Source organism: Opisthocomus hoazin, chromosome 6 (assembly GCF_030867145.1).
Source record: "Opisthocomus hoazin isolate bOpiHoa1 chromosome 6, bOpiHoa1.hap1, whole genome shotgun sequence".
Lineage (NCBI taxonomy): Eukaryota > Metazoa > Chordata > Aves > Opisthocomiformes > Opisthocomidae > Opisthocomus > Opisthocomus hoazin.
The window spans coordinates 64,989,695-65,014,227 of NC_134419.1; the positions used below are offsets into that span (position 1 = coordinate 64,989,695).

The 24,533-nt window shown below is 41.7% G+C and overlaps 1 protein-coding gene across 6 annotated transcripts in view; it reads right to left on the reverse strand.

The window, feature by feature from the left end:
- The window catches only part of BTRC (beta-transducin repeat containing E3 ubiquitin protein ligase), a 122,741-nt gene that overhangs the window by 58,330 nt on the left and 39,878 nt on the right, over window positions 1-24,533 (reverse strand). For 4 of the 6 annotated variants that reach the window (XM_075423602.1, XM_075423598.1, XM_075423601.1 and 1 more), the window contains 2 exons: window positions 15,389-15,466; window positions 2,796-2,885 (listed from right to left, as the gene is read on the reverse strand). In XM_075423602.1, the coding sequence (XP_075279717.1) occupies window positions 2,796-2,885; window positions 15,389-15,466 (168 nt within the window). The remainder of the gene's footprint in view (window positions 1-2,795; window positions 2,886-15,388; window positions 15,467-24,533) is intronic. The other 2 variants (XM_075423599.1, XM_075423600.1) reach the window with 2 other exon arrangements.

The following is a 24,533-nucleotide window of genomic DNA, read 5'->3' on the forward strand; positions in this document are numbered from 1 at the left end:
CATAGTCAGCACAACATGGTATAGCAGATGGGACAAAGTTTCCCAACAAACGAAGACTTCTTTGAGTGGTCAAAAAGACAGTAGCCCTATGCTACTCCCTGTACTTGAAAAAGCATAACTTTTTTATTATAACTTCTTTTCCCTCCATTTTAGAAAGAATGTCAGTTGTCAGGTGGGTAAGTCACACCTGACTGTCCTGTACAGAAGCTTTCCTTCACAAGAGAACTTGATGGATGGACAGTGCTTCAGTCTGAAAAAAGTTATCTCAATATTGATGCGTGTGGCCTCAAGGGAAACCGCATGTCATACTTTGAACAAACTTTAGAAATATCAAGCACATGATCAGCAAACGGCATTAATACAGTCTTAACAGAGAACAATTTTCTTTTTTGCAAGCAGGTGCAGAATCATAAATTCTGCTTTCGGAAAAAACACCATCCCTTGCAGATTGACTGACACTTCTGACAAGCACATGATAATACTGACTGTGGCTCCCAGTCAGGGCTGACACTGCACTGCAGAATCAGAAAGATAAATCATGATTTCCAAAGTGATCCTTTTTGTCTTTCAATGCCAGTTCAAAAAAATAAAAATTTAAACCCCTTTTCCAAAAGTGCTGCAGATAAAGAAACCCACAGTTATAATTTCCAGTATTCAACCTCCCAACAAAACATTTTAAAGTCCAAGGCTGCAAGACAAATCAGTCACAGAGGATAAAACCTGCCATGTGCATAAGGCTAGGAGAAGGCCTCTGAACTCCTTAAGTCCCATTTAAGCCTTTCACCTAGGGAACATTTAACAGTTGTGCCATTTGCCTATGCCATCCCTGAGCCATGTGCATTTAGCGAACTGGATTTATAAATGCTTCAACACTCCTGGAATTTGAAAGACAAGCTTTCTTTGAACCTGTTTCATTTTGGTGTGTAGATGGGAAGGCAAAGGAAAGGAGTACAACAGCCAGGCAAGCCAGCACTAGGGCAAATATAGCCCCAGAAAAGTCCTTATGTTTTTTCATATTTATATATATAAATACATATGCATGTGTATATATATGAATGTATACATCTATATATGTTTTTTTATATATGTGATGGCAGATTGTCCTACAGCATATAAACATATGTATTATCCTACAGCATTCAGAGATGCAATACTCTAAAACATACGCTTTTTCACCTCGAGGGTCATGGTTCAAATTCACCCTCAATAACATGAAACAAGTCTTGCTCTTCCTGCCTTGAGCCCTAGCCACACCTCTTACCATGATCCCACTGAAACATAGTTTTAGGAGAGTTTATTATTTGGGGCACTAGGATGTTAAAGGTATGTCATTTCAGTTGAAAGAGGCATCACGTAAATTAGCTGCAGTTCTTGCACATCCTTGCTCCTTAGTAAGATGAACAGGTCAATAATCTGCCATAAAGCAGATGGAGTTGAATGGGTTTACTCTAGCTAGCTTGCTGTGAGCTGCTTCATGGCATCAGAATGATGCTGTATGGTGATATAATTCAGTCAGAGCTGCTCTAGTGCTTTGCTGAAAGAGTTTCACCTACTTTGTATCATTAAGCACCTTAATAAGCAGTGTGTGATACCAGTTGTCTTAAGCTAAGCATGAAGGTGTCAGTATTAAATATTAGCACTTGGTATCAAGACTGGTAGCTCCTCTCAGTAGTGCTTCTCCACTGGAAGGTAACCTGGCATGTCAAGCACAGTTTACGAGCGCCAAGCCACCTGCAAGCACCATGACAAACCTATGATTGCAGATTCCCTGACAGGAAACAAAAGTAATGGGACATCCAAATTTCACCAGCAAAATCCCAGCAAAGATTTAGCTAGGAAATTATCTTAAAGGTCAATACAAAAGTGAGCCCCGAAGGGACACGGCACCTTTAACTACCATTCAACGTATGAAAAAAAAAGGACTTCAAGAAGATCAAGGACCAAAAAACTGAAAGAGAAAACAGGCTTTTGAGTGGCCAGGTTTGTGGTAACAGAGGAGCAACAAAATGCCAGCTGGTTTCAGTAACAGATGGCTGTGTGCACTGATCTGCCCTGCATGCCCATTCTAAACTTCCTTGCAGTGGAAATACGAAGCTTACACAAGGCTAAACTCATCCTTCGCACAGCCCTTCTATTCATATTGCATCACGGTTCAAATGTTTTCCATTCACAAACAGCCCTACACGTATGTTACTTTACTTTAGTTACGCTGAATTTGAAGAAACGAAGGTGGCTAATGGCACCTCATCTTTTCCAATCACATCTCCTACAACTCTCCAGGAATGACTTTTCTCTGATGGGCTAATATATCGACTTTCTTACCATTCTGACTGCCGTATCTCCCTCCTCCCTTTCCCTTAAATACAGCATTCACTGTACTTTAATTGAAAGGTCTTTCTTTTTGCACCTCCTTTCTGGTAGCTAAGAAAGGGAACCACCGACACAAAGAGCTCTCACGCAGTATTTTTAGCATATATCTGGACATTTATCATTTGAATTTGCCACAGCTAATTACATGGCAGGCACAGGTCATCCCATTAGAAAAGTCATTGCTTGTATTGAGCAGAATGAATCCTTCAATCCTAGATAGCTCAGGACTCAAGTAATCATTTCCAACAGAGAAAAACAGCAAGTGTGAAAACTCTACACTGAAGGATGGGAAAGCCTACCCAAAATGCTTGCTTTCTGTTTAAATATTTTTTCTAACTGTAATTTTTAACAAGAACTTTTCTGTGATTAACAATGAACAGTCTGCTAAAAAAAACCCTCAAAACCAAAGCCGTTCTCTTACTTACTTTGGCCACACAATTTTCAGTCTTCATAGCAGTGCTTCCTAGACATACTGTTTCCTGGTTTAAGCACAGTCTCGCACAGCTGTTGTAGGTCTGCAGAAAGATTAAAATGGTTATGACTAGAAGAACATGATTTTCTTCCAGGCACCACATTTTTGGCACAGGAACCCACAACAAGTCTACCACATTTCCTTTTTCCTAAGGTGTAAATGTTTCAAACCAAAATAAACTAGTTTACAGTAACAGCCTATGCTGAGGGCATGCATGTCCGCTGAGGAGCTATGCGCAATTTTACAGTTCTGAGATGGAAAGGAAAAAAAAGATTTTTCTCCTCTTTTCCTTTGAAAAAGAAAAAAAAAAATCTGATCTCAGTTCTTTGGTCTTTCACAAAATGGCTGCATAACTGAACAACTAAAGCAAGGCGATTTCCACGTGCTAGTTATCACAGTGTACGTCAAATGTTAATAAACATCCCCTGTCTTTATCAGGTAAAAATACATGGGGACAGTATGAAGGTTGTAATCAGAAGGGAGCAAATGCGGATCACGTCACTTGCTTAATCTTCCACATTTTTGGAAAGCTTTTTATTTTAAAGTAGAATGTCTTTTTGCTTTAACTCATACACTGTCCTGCCCAGGGGACCTCTGCTGGGGCTACAGACTCTGGAGCCTTTGCAGAACACGTTACTCACAGTCTCTGCCTTTCTTAAGGGGAGCATATGAACAGTACTTACAAAGTGTTCTTAAAATTACACTTTGGTTGATTTGGCTATTTAAACTAAGATGCCTCAAGAACTCAGGAGTTTCTGAATGGAGGCTTCCTCTGCCCCCTCAACTTTCAGCACCTTTTTAAGTACCACTTGATTAAGGTCACATTTTCTAGGAGGAGCAGGAGGAGGACAGTAGCACACAAGATATCCACCATTGGATTAAAACCCCAGCACCTGTCACCATTTGCAGAAAACTGCTCCCAAGCAAAACTGGCAACCCAAACGCAGGCACAAACTTGCTTTGCTGCAAGAGTAGTAAGCGGACCACAGAGACGTTGCCACCTCAGTTACTTGGGGAAAACCCAAGCAGCATGTTGAAAGCGAATGAAATCAAACTTGCTACAAAGATATTTCCAGAAGCGCTAAGTAAAACATACTAACATTCATGATACTTTTAACATTGCCTTAAGGGGAGGACACACTAAGATTTGTAGTGAACTGCCTGTCAGTTCTCACCCTGTAATATTCGCTGGTAATCTCTGAAGATCCTTCTTTCAGGGCTTGCTATGGATTTCTATTTGTTTGATTCTAAGCTAATTCAACCCCAACCCTGCCACAGGTTACAAAACCTGCAGGCAACACTGGCATGCTAAGGGCTCCTAACCTCTCCCTCTGCTCCAAAGCCACGTCGTCAGTCAGGCGCCCTCAGCGCCCAGCACCGGCAGATGAGCTCCCTTTTTTGCCCCTCTGCCACAGGCTTGACTCTGCACAATATGTAGTCAGTAGTAACACACAAACCAGCAGAGGAACCTGTTGCAAAGGACGTCAGAGGCATAAATGCAAAGAGATTAAAAGGGACTTCTGTTGAGCGATAGGAGATACTTCCACAAACCCAATGCTCCTCACAGTCTCCAGCTGAGGAGAACGGTAAGCACCAACTGATGACAACTGAGTGTTCACAATCAGTCCATCACATTATTCACCTGAGTTCTAATGATCCTCATTAAACAGCCCTTGCCACCCACCATGGGAAATCAGTATACTGGCTCAGGTGGATCTGTACTGGCCCAGCACAGTACAGACACTCAGGGAATTCAGGAAATCCCAGTCCTTTACACCTTACTTCTTTACAGACCCCCCTTTAAAGTTCAATATGAAACAAAAAGGAGCACAGAAGCCCTATCTTCTCCATCGCTTTAGCAGTTCATGGTTTTTATTTCTCAGCGAGCTCTCTAACCAGAAAACAACCAGCGACAGACAGGAATGCAGAATATCCCAGCTCCAGCAGATCTCCTTACAAGCCACAACACTGGTACCTGCTGTGACTAGCAGCCAGCTAGCAGTTTCTGACTCTGAATCCAGAAGGAGAAACTGAAAAACTCAAACACATGAACCCTTTCAAAGTGCCGTGCAGATGAACAGAGTGCATCTTTCAGCAGCGGAGGTTCAGATTCAAACCGGGATTAGGCCACAAGCAAACAGAAGTCTGACGGACTCAACTTATCCTCTTGCAAATATTTGCCAACATCATAAAACCATCACTCTGGTATGCACAGAACTTTCTCCTCAGAAGACAGATCAGAATGGCACAAACTATTCTAAATTGTGGCTTAGATGTAGCGGCCCAACTGGTGGACAGAAAGTTGACACCATCTGCTCTGCACTGATGTTCAGACTATACCATGCAAACTTCATGTTACAAGCTTTGTGTTAGTTAAATTCAACCAGATTGTGAAGGTGAAAAACATGAGGAGTTGAGAAGATTCTTTGTTCAGTATTTACATTTGTGTAATTTAACCCATTTATCATAAATCTGTTATTTCTTTCATTTGCAATTTAATTCCTAAAATTCCAGTAGCAGTATTTACGCACAACTTACCTGCTACATGCTTTAAATTTTATGCGGAGCCCTGACTCAAAGCAAGCTACTACTAACTCCGCTTTGCAGATGAAAAGCTCAGCCACAAAAATATTTACTGAAAGCAACACTGAAGCCTGTGGCTCCATGAACTGAACTATGAACCAAACTCAGATCTTGTCAGTCTTTTTCCTCACAAGACAGGTATGCACAAACCTTGGTAGCAAGTCAGTTTTTTAAAAGTCAGGCTTACAACAGGCTTTCTCTCACATTTACAAATGGGAAAGAGCAGGCAATCCAAATACACAACGTTAAATACTCAATGCTACATCTAAAAACCCTAGAACTTTCTGAGAAGGAAGGAAGCTCACTACACCACTATTGAAAAGTTGTGTGCATGTCAGAATGTAGATTCAAATAATTGTTCCAATGTATTGCTTGATTTTTATTACTTTTATCCACACATTACATCTCAGTGTGAACAGATCTTCCAGCATAACTTTTTCATCAAGTCCCACAATACCAGGACTAATGACACTTGATGGAACTAGTATAGCATAAATTGAAAGCAGACAAAATGAAACACTTCTTCACACAGCAGGCAGTGAACTTCTGGAGCTTGCTGCTCCAGGACACCGTGGGGAGAAACAACATCAGCAAGGGGAAAAAGGGATTAAACAAACTGATGGACAGCAGGTCCACAGAGTACTCAGCAGAGATACCCCCCGGACATCCCTAGTGCAACAGCAGTAGATGCTGCAGGAGCAGGAGGGGACTGGAGCACAGAGAGCGGCCAGACCCGTTTAATCTCATTCAACAGCATCTTCCACTGACAGTGCCGGAGTCGGCACTGGATGAGCAGACTCTGGGTCTGACTGACCTGGGCATTTCTGCACTATCAGTACCTTTCTGCCCTTTGACAACATGCCAACAATACTTAAATTCCTCCTTCCCAACATTCCCAGCCACAGAAAGGAGAGAAGAACATGCTTTTACCGTAAGAATCAACTTATACACAGTAATTTTATTATGTAAAGATCTATGTAAGTGCCAAATTACCAGATGACCATTTAGTCCTTCAGCAGCTCTTTGCTTCTCAATAAAAGTAGTGGGGAAAAAAAGAAAATTAAAAGGAGTATGTGTAATGGCTTCAACCCATCAGGATGCAGATTTGAGAATAAAACATACAGTGATCTTCAGTTCAACATCCATTACTTTGTTTGCAAAGTTACAAAGTTCTTCTTATTTTCACTTTCTCACAGAAGAATGCATTATTAGCCTTGTGGGATGAATAAAAAGGGTAAATAAGATTCATGTGCATGTTCTACAATGCGTTTAAAAAGGTTTAAAGCAAAAATGTGGAAGAAAGCCTAGCTCTCCCTTACAGTTCAGGGGGAAAAAGAGGTAATGTCACTCTACTTAATAGGTCTCAATGGAAATGTATTGATAACGTTGCAAAGAAGCTGCATCTGGCTCATGAAGACAAGTCATAAGAAGCTGGGAGAATATATTGTGAAGGTTGTACTATATGGTTGCCTTCTAATGTCCCTCTGTAGGCAGCAGTTACTGGCTACCGTGAGACACAAGATTACTGCTGGACATGGAGATTTTATTTCATCTGATATTGTCATATTTGTGTTTCTACACTAACAGTTACTAGTGAATAGACCTAACTGAAAGCAGAACAAATGTCACATCATCAAGTAATAATGTAGAGCCCTACATTTTTGGTGAAAAATTTGATGGTGTCTCATGCTACCCTGCAACATCAGAGTACCTCCTGTCATTTGTTCCGATGCCTACAGGAACACTGACTAACCTGAAGGAAACCAAGAAAATCAAAACCAGAATCAAGCCCCAGAAAAGCAAATTTCTCAAGCTCACCTTTAAAGATTGACCCTTCTATGAATCTCATCTAATTTGCACCAAAACTGTTCAAGTTTCTCCTCACCTTTCATCAAGATAAGAGGTTTCTTCGCCAAGGAAAAGCAGTCTGAAATGGTAGCCTGGTTCAAAGCCGCAGGCAGATAGCTTTGCGTTGGAGTGCTTTAATATGTTTTTATATTGCATATAAAGCATGCAAACATAAACCAGTTTGTTGAAAAACACCCTCTTTGTGGAAGCTCGCTGTAATTCTGAACAAGTTTTCAATTTTCACACTGCTGCTAGGGTAAAACATTTTAAAGAGTTTAATTTTTACAGTGGCTTCAATGACACGAGATTATCTAACAAAGTAATGGTTAATCAATAGAGGGTTTAGTTGTCAGGTGAAACATATAACACACTAAAAGGGATTGATTGCAAGGGTCCTCCTTATTTACTGGGAGGTATATATTTAAAATGACACAAACTTGTTACCAAACCGCATTCCTTTAACCTTGCAAAAGCCGTTTTGAGAAGAGTGTTAAGCAGCCCTATAGCAAAACAAGCTCTAATGAAAAGAAAAAAAACAACTGACAAATATATGGGAGCACCAAATCATGTCAGAAGCAGGGGAACCACAAAGCTGTATTCACTCTCGGCCAAAGGCTTAAAATGCCACAGAGACGCTAGACTATGGTTCACTAAAGATAGAGCTGGATCCGATCTCATTCTGCAAGTGTCTTTGGTTACGTTTTTCTTTTTAAAGAAATTATGATCGTGCTCTTTGACACAAACACACAAACATTTCCAGTCTTGTCCGCGTAGCTCTGGACAAACACCGAATGCCAACCTGCAGCCTTGAACCCCAGGCAGAACTCTGTGTGTGTGCAGCTTTTCTGCCAACTGAAATCCATTTCTTTGGCCATTTATCCCAAGAATCCCCAGTCCCTGAACAAAACTCCACTTTTTAATAGAAGCTGCAACCCAGGAGTTCAATAAGATTTCCCCCCCCTAGTAGTTAATAATTACATGATTTATCAGAGAAAGATAACACTAATAAAAACACAGCAAAAAGACAAAACCCATACCCTCCCTTCAAGTCATTTTCAGGGAAAAGATTATTAAACTGTTCTTTTTGAACAAGGGCTTTTGTAGCTAAGCACAAATTGCCAAACGGTTAGAAAAAAAGTTATTAGACTCAGAAGAATTCAGCCGAAGTGGGAAGTTATATAAACAAATCACTCCAGCAGATTTGGAAAGATCGCTTTCATCTTACTTGGAGTCTTAAGAGACTTGCATTAATTACCCTTTAAAGGTCTTTCACATGGACTATTTAAAATAAATGCAATTTATTTATTTATTTCAAAAGAGGTGCTTCTGAAAAAATTAAGTAATCTCAACAAATTTAAAAACGTTTTTATAAACAGGTAATTAAAAAGAGGACTAGAATTAAGTCAAGCTGTAAGACATTACCCAGGATTCGCCGCGATTATTTTCTTACAATGAAATTTTTGTTATCCCTAGCCCAGCCTGGGGAAGGGTAGTCTCCATGGAAAGTCATAAGACAAAATAAAGACTAGCCAAACAAAAAACTAGATCATTTCCAGGATTTTCCCTAAAGCACAGTTTGTCATATTGCAATTACACCTTGCCGACTGTGAAAGCCAGAGTCCTTAATATTGCCACTAGAGGGAAGACGTGTCTCAACACATGGCAATGGTAGTTGGGGAGTGGGTTTTCTTGAGCAATTACCATAACAAAGCTCCCTTGGCTGTGTGTACCTTCTAATTACTCAGTACAATTAAAATGAGTTACCTAAAACAAAGAGAGAAAAAAAAAAAAGAGGCCCCCAAAAAAAGAAACCTCAAGACAATACAAACAAAAAGCCTTACTCCAATCTGCCTGTTATCTGAAATCACATTAAAGCTGAAGATCTTTTTTCCTCATCCATCAATGCACAGGGGGGGAACAAAAAACAGAGTACGCCACAATGCCCAAACACCACGGGGTTGGTTCAGCGACGTAAAAGCATAAAAACAAACAAAAACAAAGAGCAAGGAGAACGAGATCTCTTGTTAAAGAAAAGAAGAAAAAAAAAGAAAAAGGAAATGTCGTGGTATTTAGCCATCTGGTAGCTGCTTGAAAACAAATTGTCCTCAAAAGAGCAGAAATACAGTATGTCTTCTCTCAGTTCACTGGCTTATGAATCAGATTTTTTTTTTTTTCCCCCCTAAATACAGGCACGGTAATGTTGGACTTCTGTGCTTGCTGCTGCTTTCACTTCCCTCTCGTCCCACTGTGCAAAGATAACCATGGTCATCCCAATCAGATCTGGTTATTCCAACTTGGGTGTATTATTCGCAGTCTTTCAGGATACATCTTGTTGGGCCCATTGTTTAAAATCTCTCAGGATTTCTTTTTTCCCCGACAGCTACTTGCTGATTTTTAAACCCTTAAATCTTTCATTTTATAAGGCTCGTCATTAAGGGAAGATGGCAGCCAAGTGATTTTTCTTTCCATTGACAATTTGTGACATTTTTCCAGCAGCGTGCAAGGTGTTGAAAACCTGGCAGCTGTTACCTCCCGGGATGAAGCTCCTTTTTTATCCTCCCTTGACAGTTTAACTCAATGGGTCAGCACCTTTAAAGACTGCAAAGTACCACTGAAGTGGATGGAGGCTTGAATTACTGCTCCCTCCCTAATCAATGTAAACCCTCACTGCAGGTGAAACTCTTCATCTATAGAGGTGCATGGGGGAGGAAAATGTAATGCCCTGAGCCAGATGGTTTTCATCTTGTTTTTTAAAGAAGAAAGGAACAAGCTAACAAGGGGACAGCTACTTTGTTAGCTTCTTGGCCTCTCTCATGTCTTTGGATCCCCAGGGTTCCAGCCACACAAGAGAAAGAATACAGAAAAACATAAACACTTAAAGAAATATAACTAGGAGGCTGGCAACACGCTGCTTTCAAAGAGTTGAGAGCCCTGTTCAGTGCTTTATTTATCACTGCCCACGTTCTTCGGATGGTAAGTGGACATGGACACAAAGGGCAGGGGGGAGCAGACAACACTTGCAATTTACTCAATTACAGAAGAATGCAGAAATGCGGCAGGGTGACAGATTCCTATTAGCACTAACGCTGACAGGGCCCAGTGGCCTTTCCACCACAAGGCAGTATTCCCATTGTAACTTAGACTCCGGCACAACCCGCCTTGGCTAGTTTTTTAACATTCATTCATTGTCACAGAGGAATGGAAATTATTTTTTAGTGGTTGTTTGAGAATAAAGGAAAAAAAAAACCAAACAGAAAGAATAATCTTAAAAGTAAGACTAAGGATGTACTTCTAGCAATTTCAGGAGGCTTTCAACCAGCAACTCCTCAAAAGTGTCAAAGATGAGGTAACCAGGATAACCTCTCAGACCAGGTCTGTCCTGCCTTGACCAGCTCCCCAACAGAAGGCAAACTCCAACTGCAGCGTCTTCCCCAGAGCGAGAGGGGGAGGGAGCTGAAGGACCCTCCCTCCCTACCATGTAACCCTCTCCAACAGTCAAGAAGACGGCTTCGGCATGCACAGCAGAAATACTTATGGAGAGAAACAGGCCTGGAGAGGAGCCCTAAGCAGCGGGATGACGCTACCAGCTGGAAGTAAACAGTTGACGGTTGCTACTTTTTGTCTTTCCTATGCTCTTCCTTCTCTAACCGCTTTCTGCTTCTTACGGTTTGCTTATGTATTGGCGTTAAACTCTCAAGATCAGACTGCGTCTATTTTAACTTCGCAATAGCGCCTAGAGCATGTTTGAGGTGCTATATGTAATTTTACAAAATGATCTCAAATCTGTAAGAGTGAATTGAGGTAACATTCTGTGCCAAAACAGTAAGAGGGAAAACTCTTGAAAATGCTAAGGGGCCTGTTTGAATGGGGTAACAGACAGGGATTTTTTTCCCCTGGCCTTCCATCTGGAAGCTTACAGAAAGACAGCAGAGTGCAACGTGAGGGTTGCAGGAGGCACGGTACGGCGGCCTCGCTGCTGCCAGCATTTCCCCACAAGGCGCCTTCGCCCGCAGACAAACCACAGCGGCAAAAGGCACTTCATTATTGTTCCTCCGAAGAGAAGGGAGGGAAGGGTTTTAAACAACCTGCATTGTGCCCATCTTCTTTAAAAAACAGCAGGGTAATCAAGTTCAGGGCAGCCCCGGACAGCTGCCCTGTGACCTATTCATGTTGACCCCCACTATTCATCACTTTCCTTGGGACTATGAGGGCAAGCTCCCGGGGAGTGACCACCACAATAGACAGATACGAGCCAACAATAATACGGTTCCTGCAAAAAAAACAGATGGCACTGCAATAAATTTACAAATCTGCATTCATGGCTCTGTTAAAAACACCCAGAAGCTAAAAGGCTGGAGGGGCCCCCAGAGAGCTTCCCCTTCCCCATTTCTAAAGGCCGGCTCTCTCCCCAAGACTATTGAGCTCATGTTCTTCATAAATGAAGAATGGAGACATAGCCTTTAAAATAACAAATGCCTGACCTAATCAATCTAGTGTTTGGGTCTAACGCTAAATGATAGGCACTGAAAACTAATTATGTTTTTTGGCAAGGAAGTTGAATTAAAATGGAAACACACAGGTTAAAAAGGCACTGAAGCATTCGCGAGTCCCTTTGAAAGGGTGTCGCACACACACACGCTCACACGCAGGGCTTGAAACAGGAACCTGATTCAATAACTCATGCATTTATTTTTAAAATGAATCAGATTAGTCCCATGTGTGACCTGCCGGTCCATCTGTATGAGCTGGACTTAATGGGCACTCTTCTCATGCTTACTTCAGTTTGAAGTATGAGAGAGATAAATTTAGTTTAATTTTCAACAGATCAAGCTATCCATTTTCCAAATGGACCATCTGGATCAGCCTATTAAAATTAATTTATAACTTTGCAGTGTGAAAATTCGTTTGTTAGCTTAAACAAAGTTGCCAAAAACTTTTGCCACTTGTCATTGTTTTTTCTGAAGTCTGTTTTCATACTATGATTTTCAGTTTACCCCTTCAAAATTTAATTTTGTCAGATCAAGCACTCAACAAGAACCAAACATGTACATCCCTACTTCAAAGTCTGTCACAGCTTACATCTTTTCACTGTTCCAGCTAACAGTGTCAAGTTCATTGCCTTTTTCTGTTTCCTTTCCCAGTGCCCATTTCCACATCTCTTCTGCCTTGTTGCCCCTCACGCACCTAAGAGTGGCCGTGCCTCCTACCTCCAGCAGGCCAAGGACACAGCTCCATTTGTTGAGACTTCTGAAGACTCTTCTCCAAAAAACATTTTAATCAGCAGAAGAACGATACTTCTCCTAGTAAGAGGTTCATAGCGCTGAGCAATGGGCGTCTTCAGTCCCCGCTTACAACTTCAGATGCTTAAGTAACCACTACACCTTCTTACTACCTCCACCTTCCAGTATGTTTCTTCAAACCCACCTGAGAAAGCATTTATGGCTAAGGCTGCATACTAGCATCGCAAACAAGGCAAGAAAAGGAAATGTACCTTTACTTAAACTTGTCAGTAGCTGAACATGTCAAGACATCATAATTCCCCTGAAGTGGTCTGATATATCTCATTAATTTTCTAAAGCTAATAAAAAAGTACTAAATGTGTAGACACTTTCACTAGAAAGACCATTTAAGTAAACAGGCTTCTCCTCTACCCACATACATACATCACACATTCAATTTCTCTGTGCATGTAGGGCCGTGCTCCCCAATAATGAAATATTAACAGCGATGTCTTAAGGGAGGGACAGAAAATATGAAACTGTACACTCAATATTTACCAAGTTAGCATCTTTCCACTCAGGTGGAAAGCACTTTTTGTGTATTACTGCTTTGACAGCATCTGCAGGTCAGATCTTTTTGGTTTCACAAAGTATGGATAGATATAGCCACTCTGCATACCTTCCTGTAGGAGATGCAGATCTTTCCAGTAAGCATCACTCTACTCATTGATTATGAGTATATGGGCACATGGCTCCATATCTGTATGATTTCTAAAACCAGAGCTGGAAAACTCCCCACTGCTTCTTGTACATCACTAATGAGTGATGTGGAGCAATCGGGCCTTCAAAAAAGCTCGGACAGCTTTATTTGTGTCTACATAAAGAACCAAGACTCCTTCTACAAGCACAAAATCGTGGTCAACCACCTCCTACGATCTAGACAAGAGCGCATTTGCTTTAAGACTAAGACTACATCTTCAAGTTGTCCACACACACTGTTCTCAACACAAAAGGCTACTCATAGCAATCAGAAGACCCAAGGGTTTTGACCAGCATCTGTCACTGTAAAGACTGGACACAAAGATGGAGACTGATACAACATCTCAACAATATCCTGAAAAACAGCTAACCATCTTCAACATAAACAATGTCCATGTGAATTACTTCCAATACAAAATATTTAGACAGTACAAAAGGTTTTTTAGGTGTATTCTTAATATCTAGGCACCTTTGTTACAATGAATTGTGGGCCTGTTGAAAAGACAGCTTTCCCTAGACACCAAGAATACTTCCGCAGACTGAAATATAATGGAAGGGAAACCCAGCTCAAGAAACTGCACCTTCTTGATCTGTATAGTACTGCTGAATACTGTGAATAAGTGTCTCCTCCCTAATACTCGTGAGGAAGGACTCAGTGCGATAAGAAGGTACACAGGACAGGTAACTCGTGTTCCTTTTGACTTAACATCTCTTACTATGAACCTTTTCAATGAACCTTTCTTGTTGAACCCAAAGGCCTGCCATCACTAAGATAACTCCAAGATGAAAAAAAAAACAGTTTTCTGGTGTGCTGGGGACCTTGTTGGCTATCCTGGGGATACACAGTAGGGACCTATCATCTTTCCCCTCTAGCTCTCATTATTTGTTTCTGAATGCCAGAAACATTTTAAGTTTGGTGTAACATCTTTAATCAATTCTACAAGGTAATCTTTCTCAGCAATATCTTGGACCTAACTCATTATCCTAGCATATTGCCTCTTGTCTAACAGACCTGAACGGACTATGTCTGTTAGATGGACCTGTCTGAGCCATTTGTAGTTCTTCACATGACACCTCACCATCACACTCTTAACGCAATACATTATTTAAAAAAAACAAACATAAACCCACCCCCACAAAAACAACAACTCTGAGCACAAGCACACTATATCAAAAATGATATTTCTTCCTTTACTGTGGTTCTGACCCGCAATTTCTCTTGGAAATAACAGCAGTGGAGCAGTGTAGTGCCACCCTATTCCTCTGCTCAAGACTGCTACTCCTATAGCCGAGACACAGAAGGAAATGTGCCAATTCCTCAGCTGTTGCAATGTGTGGCCTGGGGTATTCACTTCAGTCACATTCATCAATGGTTTTACTCTGATATACCAGGCAGCAAACTCAGGCAGCTGAGGCACAGATATATTTTTGCTTCTGCTGCCTGAAGGTTGCAGTGGGGAGAAAGAGCAAGGTGCTATGTGAAAAAGGATCTGAAATCACTAAATGAAACTTAAATCCCCCAGAAATCACAAGCCAGACCTCCTTGCTGACCATGGGGATTAAAAAAAATACTTTTGAATTGGTAAGAAAGTCGCTTTACTATATATAGAAGGCAAATAGATTATGTTTTATCAGACTACCCCTTCCCCTTTCTACCCATTAGTAATTTATATGAGTGTAGGAGAAACAACAACAGGTCATTTTTCAGGTTATTAACCTGGACATCACCTCCAAGAAAATTTACCTTCAAGGGCAATGAAAAGCTTAATTGTTGTAGAACACCTTGAGATTCTTGATCTGAAGCAAGGCAAAATACACTACAAACAAGATAGGAACAATTATAGAAGAAAAGGCTGAAAAGATCTTGATGAACACCAAATGGAGAAAGGTAAAACTAAAGAGTCACAGCTGACTGCACTATACAAAAGTCTAGATTTCTTCAGAAAGGGTCATCAAACTCTCCTGAAAGCTAAACCTTTGTGTCTGATTTTCCCAGGTACAAAGTGACTTGCTCAGACTTCAAAGGAGAAAAGAAAGGATTTCTGGGAGAACAAGTCAGACTTCAGCTTCCAGAAGCATTTAAGGATTCAAATAGCTGGAAAGTTTTATTGCATTTTTAAAGAGACTGATCACATACCTGTCTAAGTGAATTCTTCTCGGGAATGATCTTCCTAGGGGGCTCATCATTATTACAGTCTTCTCTCTCAGAGGAATTCTGTGAAAGAAAGTAAGCTTTAATTCAGTTCTTATCCCTAACATCACTCTATGAGGAGAAAAGAAACAGAAATTTGTACTACACAGGCTGTAGTATTTTAAGCACCAGAGGCTACCTTGTACTTTTAAGCCATATAGCTTGTTATGGCAGAGACAGAATTTCTCCTCCTTAACACAACAACGCACCACTGTGCAGGTATCTACTGAAGAAGCCTGTACTTTTGAGACTTATTTGGAAACTAGCAATAATGGCCACTTTGAAAAGCTGAAAAGGTGGTTGGATCAGCATGGCAACACCAGTGCTCCTGAACATCCCAGAATAACTATTTAAAACAGTGGAACTTGTTGAAAACAAAAGGTTGTTAATCAGTGCAACTGTTGTTCTTTGTGCTCTCTGTGTTCTCTATGCTTTTAATCCATCTAACAATTATTAATTGCACTGAGTCTGCCTGGCTGCCAAAAATCATAGAGATATGATGACAGAGCTAAATTCTGGTGAAACAGGTTGTCAGAGGAGATCCTTAAAAAAAAAAAATAATTAAAATTATGTAGGTAGTGTATGATATTATAGCTATGTTTTTCACTCCTGCCCTCTGACTCTACACACCTGTACAATTTCAAGAAAGACTGATGCTCCAAAACTTTAGCTGCCACCTCCAAAAAAAAGGGCATCAGTAAGACAAGAGAAGGCGGACAAGAAAAAATATGAGGGCTTTGCCAGCATGAGTAAGACAGACCACCAGGAGACTTCTGTCCTGCTAACCTCATAATTAAAACCAATTATTACTTGCTTTCAAGTAAAGACAGGCTACAGTTATCTCCAGATATGCAGAGTCTGTAGCAAACACTTGGTTAAAAATGGCGGGGTATGTGAGAATCCTGTCCTCACTGCCAAAGTCCGCTACTCTGGAAGACAGCGTTCCTTTGCACTGGTTCAGCCACTGCGTTGACAGAGTAATGACAGCCAGCTTCGGGGGAATCCCCCACGCACGTCTAAAATCAGTTTGATCACCACAGTATTCACAGCCTTAGGCCATATTGCCACACATTCAGTCGCGAACAACTAAACAGGTCCTAAAGAGATACACAAAAACTGCTCAGGGAGAGCTCTGCCAGCAAAAGGGTGGTTTTCCAGTTACTTGCAGACAAGCTCAGGGGTGTGTATGCTAAGGCAGAAGTTGGCATTCTGTACCTCTCCCCCCTTGTCCCCCAGATAACCCGTCCTTCGCTGAGCCGGCTCTGAGCATGGCTCTGTCCGGTTTCTTGCAGAGCCAGCTTCCAGCCCGACACCTCCGGAGACAGAAGGGGCATCTGTCGGCCAAGGAGGAGCCGGGCCCCGCGCACAGCCAGCGGGGCGAGCAGACAGCATGCGGGCTGCGGGAAGCCATCGGGAGAGCGGAGCGTGCCCACCGCCGTGCTGCAGGCTCCACGGCTTTGCTGGGCTGGCAACGGGGCAGAAGAGGCACAGCCAGGAGGCAGGGCAAAAACGGCAGAGAAGGGGAGAGGAAACACAACAGAAAAACCCCACTTGGGCTGTCGGAAACGGGTCGGGAGGTTTCTGTGCAAATCAAAGCTTGCAGACCAGCCACTGATTCTGGTTTGGCTTTTGGGGTTTTTTTTGTTTTGTTTTCTTAAACAAAAAATAAAACTCACAAGGCACCATATCCGGGATAGTGTAACCGGGGTTTTGTAATGGAAATCAATCCTAAACAGGCCCGATAAATCGCTGTAAGAGGACAGCTTTTAAAAGTTTTCATATGGGGCCTCTGCCAGAACCAAGTTATTACATTAAAACCAGCTTAGAAAGGCCTGTGATCATAACAACATACAAGCTAGAATCAAATCTGTCCAGAAGGAAGGTCAGGCACTAAAGCTGCTCTTTTCTACTCATGAAATATAGTTTAGAAAGTGGTTAATTCAAGTGAGGATTTTAATTTTTATGCTTTGGAAAAAAAGACCAAGCTTGAGAAATATAAGAATCTGAGGTGAGTTACTATACATTTCCAGGAAACATATTTCATCGGGGTGGGGTGCGGGGGTGTTTACTGTTTCTGGGTGCTTTTTCAGCATCCACCCCCTTTGCTATAGTAAGTGCCAAAATGATTTCCCCTTCCAAATAATCTTTCTGCGAACGCGAAATCTTGCATTCTTCTTGCCTTTCAAAGCCATTAAGGATCCTCCCTCAGAAGACATCAAAAAACAAGAAAGGCAGTGCTGCTGGTGAACCGTCAGCCCTTATTTTGAAATTACTAGTTACTGCAAAGTGTCAAGTTATCTACTTTTTCTTTAAGCTGAGCATCTAATTTTAAGAGCAAGCAGAGGACCACTTTGCATTCATTATCTTTATAGGTGGCAAGGCTAAGAGGTTGGCTGAACAAAGACCAGACAAAGACTGCCAAGTGCATATGGTGGTTCACAGCTTGGCGTCTCACCATTCTACAGCACCAACACAGCAGCTCCGATAGCAGACTATTAAAGAGGAGCGCTGCTCATGCACTTTTGTCGGCAAGTAAGTTACGCTTGGTGAAGACAGAATGACTGGAAAGCATTACGCTTAAGAAAAAGCACAGATGTTTGTAACTCCCGCTCATTTCTCAGGAATAGGAAACCCATCAATCCAGGCGCAGGTACCAGACCCTGCATATTTCAGGAGTAACTGTAGCTGCGCGGAAGAGAATTTCACTTGATAGGGCAACACTTAGCCACGGCCATGAGAAGAGCGTAACGTAATCGAGTGAAACGGTACATCTATATATTTCTCCTTGCTGAACAAGGTGGGAGGAGGGATAAACATGTGCGAGGTCAGAACAAGGTTTGCTTCAGCAGGACTCCAGCGATGCTCTCGGCCACAGGAGAGGCAGACAAAGGGAGGAACCGCTCTGAGCACCCTCTCGTGGTTACTGAAACGCACAGACCTGGAAAGCAGCATTTGGTATCCAGACGGTACGTTGGGTGTACTCACCGGGAATATTAAAGACCTGCAGCAACTGTACTTGATACGTAGTAGAGGAACGATGGAATTTGTTACGGTGAAAGAAGTGAAGAAAACCAGTGCATGCAGAAAGCTGAAAAGCCATACAAACTCCATTCCATCAGGGAAAATTTTTAAATCCCGCAGGCAAACCTTCCTTCGTAGACTAAAGCCAGACTGGCCAAGTGTGTTTGTGCCTGCGTGCAAGGGTCCCTCCTTTTGAACAAGTACAAGCAAGACGAGCAGTGCTGAAGTCTCCAAAGCACAAACTGATCCATCTTGGTCAGATAAATACTACCCCTCCCCTCCTTTCCACAGACAGATAAAATATTTTTTTTTATTTGCCCAAGGTCACACAATGACAGTGGAAGCATTGGGTAGAGAAGCTGGGAAACCCAAGCTCACAGCTCTTGTAACCTTCACAGTTTCTCTCTAGCAGGAGGTTCCTGTACAGAGGCTCTGCCCTCCATAGCTCATTTTTCCTAAAATGGCTACTGTCTGTAATGAGATCCTTTTAAATCTGATTTGCATTTAAAACTTCAGCCTGTAATTAACAGAATATAACTCCATGGCAGGTTGTCTTAAAGACCACTACGAAATTATTACTATTTAACGCTCCCCGTGAAGCCTCCTCCACCACTAAACACAACATGCTACGGCGCATACGAAATCCCTAGACTGAAGCGTTTGACGGGAGATGACATGCAGTATTTTGTGTACACAGCCCTGCAAAACACTGCTGGGAATGAGATATAATACACAGAGAAATGCACTCCCAGGGACGAGCAATTGGGCAGAGCTACCTTTAGTACCGCCTCGCTCGTCGTGGTGGAAATCAAACCCCTGCCAACTGGGGGAGGCTTTCTTTGGTGCTGTTCTGCCCTGCGCTAATTATAAAAGAGTACAGACGCAGCCTTCTTCCAAGTGTGGGGAGGTGGGGGTGGGGGAGAAGCGTGTGTCTATGCGAAGAGCACAACTATTTTTTATGCTTTCAAATTCTTAATCCTGTTTGGAGCTGTCAGTGGGGGTTAATGGAAGCCTTGGATAGGAGAATTCCAATCTGGTTGGCAGATGGATAGGTTGGTTATAGCTGCATAACTATGTCTTGCCTGCAGGCACAATTCAGAACACTGTTAAAGCAATATAAAGTCTCTGTCAAGCTGAACCATTTGGATCAGTAGCAAGGAGAAATAATAATAAAAAAAGGAGTTCATTTCTGGGCCTTGCGCGTTTATGCTAGTATGCAGAAACTGATTAATTGTCATCGTGTGCTGGTCTGCTATACCTCGGATTTCTACTTCTGGAGTAGATTTTGCATGCTAATATAATCATTCTCCCTCTTGAGACATTAGCAAATAATCAAATGAAAAACAGGATCATAATTTACTGAGATTCGGGCAATTCTCTATGCAAATTTGACTTGTTATTGCTGCTGCCTCGTTAATCTGAATGCCTTTGACAAACTCCTTTGATTTATGAACTCACAACAACTCCAATGTGTATATATTTTGCTAGATTGACATTATCATTAAGAGTGGGTGGACTGAGCTCACATGAATGGCTGATTTTATTCGCTGGTGTCTGCTGCTCAACAGCTGAGCATCTCCTTCTCACAAAGCCCCTGAGCGCCAGGCTCTTCCCATCTACCCATCCATTCATCATCTCGATGTTAATTGGCCCAGGCTTTAAGCAAATTTTCAACACGATTTAAAGGCACGATGACACTGATTACTGACCCTCTGCCATACGGTGCCTATTGATTAACCTGACAGAGACGATGAGCTTGAGGGAAACTAGGTGTGTGCGGACCTCGGGGGTGGGGGGGTGAAAAATATATTGTTTATGCAGGCAAAACACTTGTCATTATCCCAAAGGCCAGAATTTGTGCTGCACTGGCCCTTAAAACACACTATTGCTTTAAACACCTGCATACAATACAGAAAACGCTTGCTTGCTGTGGAAAAATGACTACAAATTTGATGTCATGTGCAGTCTGTATTTTAATCGAGTTCCCTGATAAATAGACCCCCTCAAGCCAATCAAGTCTCGCTCTAGCCACTGCGTGCGCATGCATCAGTTTGAACAGAAGCCGGGGCAGGGTGTGTTTTTAGTGGTATCAGCAGATCCAACCGCATCTAGGAAATCTACTTGGGTATTTCAGGTCTCTAAGCAAATAATACAGTGGGAACACAGTGTCCAAACAGTTACAGTAGAGTAAATGTTTCAAGGGCAAACTTGATGCCAGACATAGCTGTCTCGGTATTTCTGCTGCCACATTAAAACAGACGCTTTAGCACACACCAGTGAAACAGTGCATTTCCCCTTTTCCAGTGCAAACTGTTGATACGACCTGACCCTCAAGCTCCTAGGTGCACTGAGTGAACATGGCATTTTGTCAGAGCTTGAAAATAACTAACATCCTCTTTCATGCTTCTTGAGGTGTCCCTGCGCTGCACTTGGTCCTCCTCACCAAGGACAGAGGGGTACTGTCTCAGCCAAGAGGGAGCCACTGAATAAAGTCGGTACATCAACATTCTGCCTGCAGACTGGTGCTATAGGAAAGGGAAGCAGAAGGCATGTCTAACCCCCACCCAGCCCCAGGTTAAGTCTGTCAGTCAATGCACACTGTTCTTTCCCAATTAAAGCCAGCAGCCTGCCAGCAGTCAGGATGTTTCTCTTGGTTGTTTTGTTTTTTTGGTTGGTTTTTTTTTTGGGGGGGGGGGCAGTTCAGGGGGATGGAGCATTGCCCCAGGATGCTACAGAGTTAGTTGTCTTCTAATTTGCATCAATTGCTTGCAGAAAACAGGACAAGGAATCACTGGGTAAAGGTACAGAGAAATTAGCTGTGATTGCCTGATGCTCACATCAGCCAGTGTACTGAAAAAGGGAGGGGGATGGAGGGAGGAGAGAAAAAGAGAGAGATGTGTGGAAATAAGTGCCAGTCTAAGACCAGAGGCACATATAAGCCTTCTGTTCCCTTTCCAATAACCTTTGTAAGTGATAGATGAGTCCAAGCCCATTGTTATCGTTAAGGGACTGTCAGCATCCTGATTTTATAAATGCTGTCTGTCAGTTTATAAATATCTCAGCCATTTCAAACAGTACTAGGATGAATCCTGGCATAGCCAATGCCAGCCTGACAGCAGTATTACCATTTAAAAAAAAATTGGTCTAATATCCACTAAAAACATTTAAGCATAGCTTCTCCTTTTTCTCCTATCATGAGGCCCAAAATGTTCAAATTCATGCTTATTTGGCTAGTCACTACAATATAGAAAAGTGGTCCTTAACATTGGTAACGCTCTTTGAGAAAAACAAATAAGAAAGCTGCAAGTTTGAAGGCAATTCTCTGCCTGTTTGGTAGATAAAACAAAAATGACAGCTGTAACACACAGGGAGATCCACAGCAATGAAAATGCAGAGATAAGTATCAGACCCCATTCATCTTTGGCATTTGCTGCTCTGAACATTCACCGAGATTAGATCCTTTTAGAGAACACCATAAATTGCAATGTGTAGGCACAAGGGGGTGACTTCAGCCCAGAATGAAGGCACAGACAAGTTTCCCAGCTCTTACAAGTTTTAAGTTAAATGGTACTTTCGCAAGGGGTTTATGGCTAAGCATTAGAATGACGGAAGGAGAGAGCAAAGAAATTGCAGCCTGCCTTGCAGCGACCAATATTGGAAAAGGAAAGGTAATAAGCTAAACTGGCCTTCCAGTTCAGTGCCTGCTTTGCAGACTGGTATGCACATGTGTATCGTGATGATATATCCATTATCCTGTCAGTTGCACAGAATCCTGGCTATTTTTCCTCCAATATGCTTATAAACTCCCCATGACAGGGACTTCTCCACCCCCACCCCAAATGTTTGTGTGGAGCCTAAAGAAATGAAGTTCAAATTTATGCCCGAGCAGCTCAGGTGCCTACGCTAAGCTAAATTCTTAAAACTGAAGCTCTGACAGCAGTGAAAATGGAAAAGTACAACACTGCCCCTCCAACCAGACACATCCACCCACGTGTTCACACAAGTCCCAGTTTGGGCTGCACCTATGTTAAAGATGCTCACAACAACAAAAGTTTAAACAACCTCTTTTGCAGCTGAAAACCAGGACAAGAGTATGGTTTTTACTATCTGTAGAATGGATCCTTCACATTTTCCCTTATTTTTCATTCAAATCAATACTTTGAAAAATACACATTTTCAAAGCAGTGAGACTTGATAACGGAACTTCATGACATCAATAAGAGTTTGTTATCAAGTTATTTAACTTATTACTATTGGTTAGTTATAAAGGATAAGTTAAGGGTGTGGAGACTCTTAGCATTACTAGAAGAACAGTAAATTCAGTTTAATGTTAAAATACCAAAAGCCAGCACAAATATCAAAGATCTGATGAACAGATACATTTTGAAGAACACGAATCTAGTTGTAGTTAAAAAACAAACAGAAATCCAGGTGCTAGGAACAAGCCATTTAGGGAAATTTTAAAAAGCTAGCTTCACTTCACACAGATTTCTCAAATGAGAGTGAGAGAGAAAGAGAGAGAGCGAGAAAGAGAAAATATGGCTAATGAGAACAGCCTTTCCATGTTCCCCGGGAAGCAGCCCTGCTTAACGTTTCTGTTCTGTGAATTTAAGAGAGTCAGCAGTGGTAAATTTGTTTTTAATATTCAAGCTTTCAAGCCTTGCAAGCTAGTTGGCCAATGGCCCTTTCTATTCCAATGTTTGTTGGTGCCTTATTTACACAAGCATTACATCCGGAGACCCTTTGAATATAATTTCACGTGGATTAAGGGAAGAACATTTGCTTCTGCTAATCAGGACATCTGGTTATTTTTGTAACTCACAGACATCTGCATTAGGCAGTTCGACTTCCCCATTCCTCATAATAAGGTTAGAGCTTAAGAAGCCTCAAGGACCTCTAGTTGAATTTTACTATTTGCATTTGCTCACAGCCAGGTCTGTTTCAGAATTTCTTTTCTTAAATAGCACAAATCGATCAGCACCTTCACAGGTATACATATGCTTTTATAGCTAGCGCTTTCTATGCATGATTTTATAGCGTACATCTTGTACTCCAAGATTTTATTGTAGTTCAAAGCTATCTACATCTTTTTAAGGAACAGAAAGCACATATTCCCCATGAATATGAAAACATCCAATAACCTTATGATACACGTAATACGGGTATACTTCCAAATATCCAACGAGGCCAGTTAGGTAAGACTGGTGTCCAGACTTGTTCTGAATCTTATTATCACTGTGTTTTGGTCCATCTCTTACTAGTGACTTACCCGGCGTTTCTGCTCCCCACACTGAACGAAATAGTATTCTTCCCTTTCTATTCTTCAAGACAACCTTAATGATTTCTCCAGTCTTTTAATGTGTGCTTAAATTCTCCTTTAAACAGTTTCAGCTCAGGTTAAATTCCTCTGCCAGACTGCAGAATTGTGCCACATGTTCTTCAGGAAAAGGGATTTCACATGCAACAGAAGCCTTTCGGAGAAGAACTGAATCAATCAATGCTTGGCTCTCACTTCTTTGTTGCTTTCATTTCACTACATTCTTTTCACAAAAATTCATTTTCAACACTCATCCCACGGTGTTAAGAGTACTGAAGTTTGAAACCATACACTGTCATTCTCAGTTTGCATGATTCTTCCCTCCCCCCGCCAACGAATCATAGCCTTTATCAGTGCTTTTGTGTGCTGGAATAAGATGTTTTCTGGATTTTGTTCCCCTACACGTAAGCGGGGGAAAACCACAAAGTCAGCTTTTACAGGCTCTGAACGTGCGCCAACATCCAAAAAAGATGTCAAGAACATATTTCTAGTACTAACAAGAGTGAGCAATAGGCAATGGATCCGGGGAGAGTTTTTAAAAACTTCTTATTTATTAAAATTCTCTAGATACGGATTAACTTTCTTTGTACAATATTTATTACGGCTTCATCTGCATAGGAGCTGCAAGTGCTCTGAGAAATGGGTTGTAAAACTGACTAGTTCTGCTGTAGATTTCATGTCCCTCTTGAAGAATTATTTTCTAACATTTTATAACTACTTCCCTTAAAGGAACAATGCTGCCTCACTATAGAG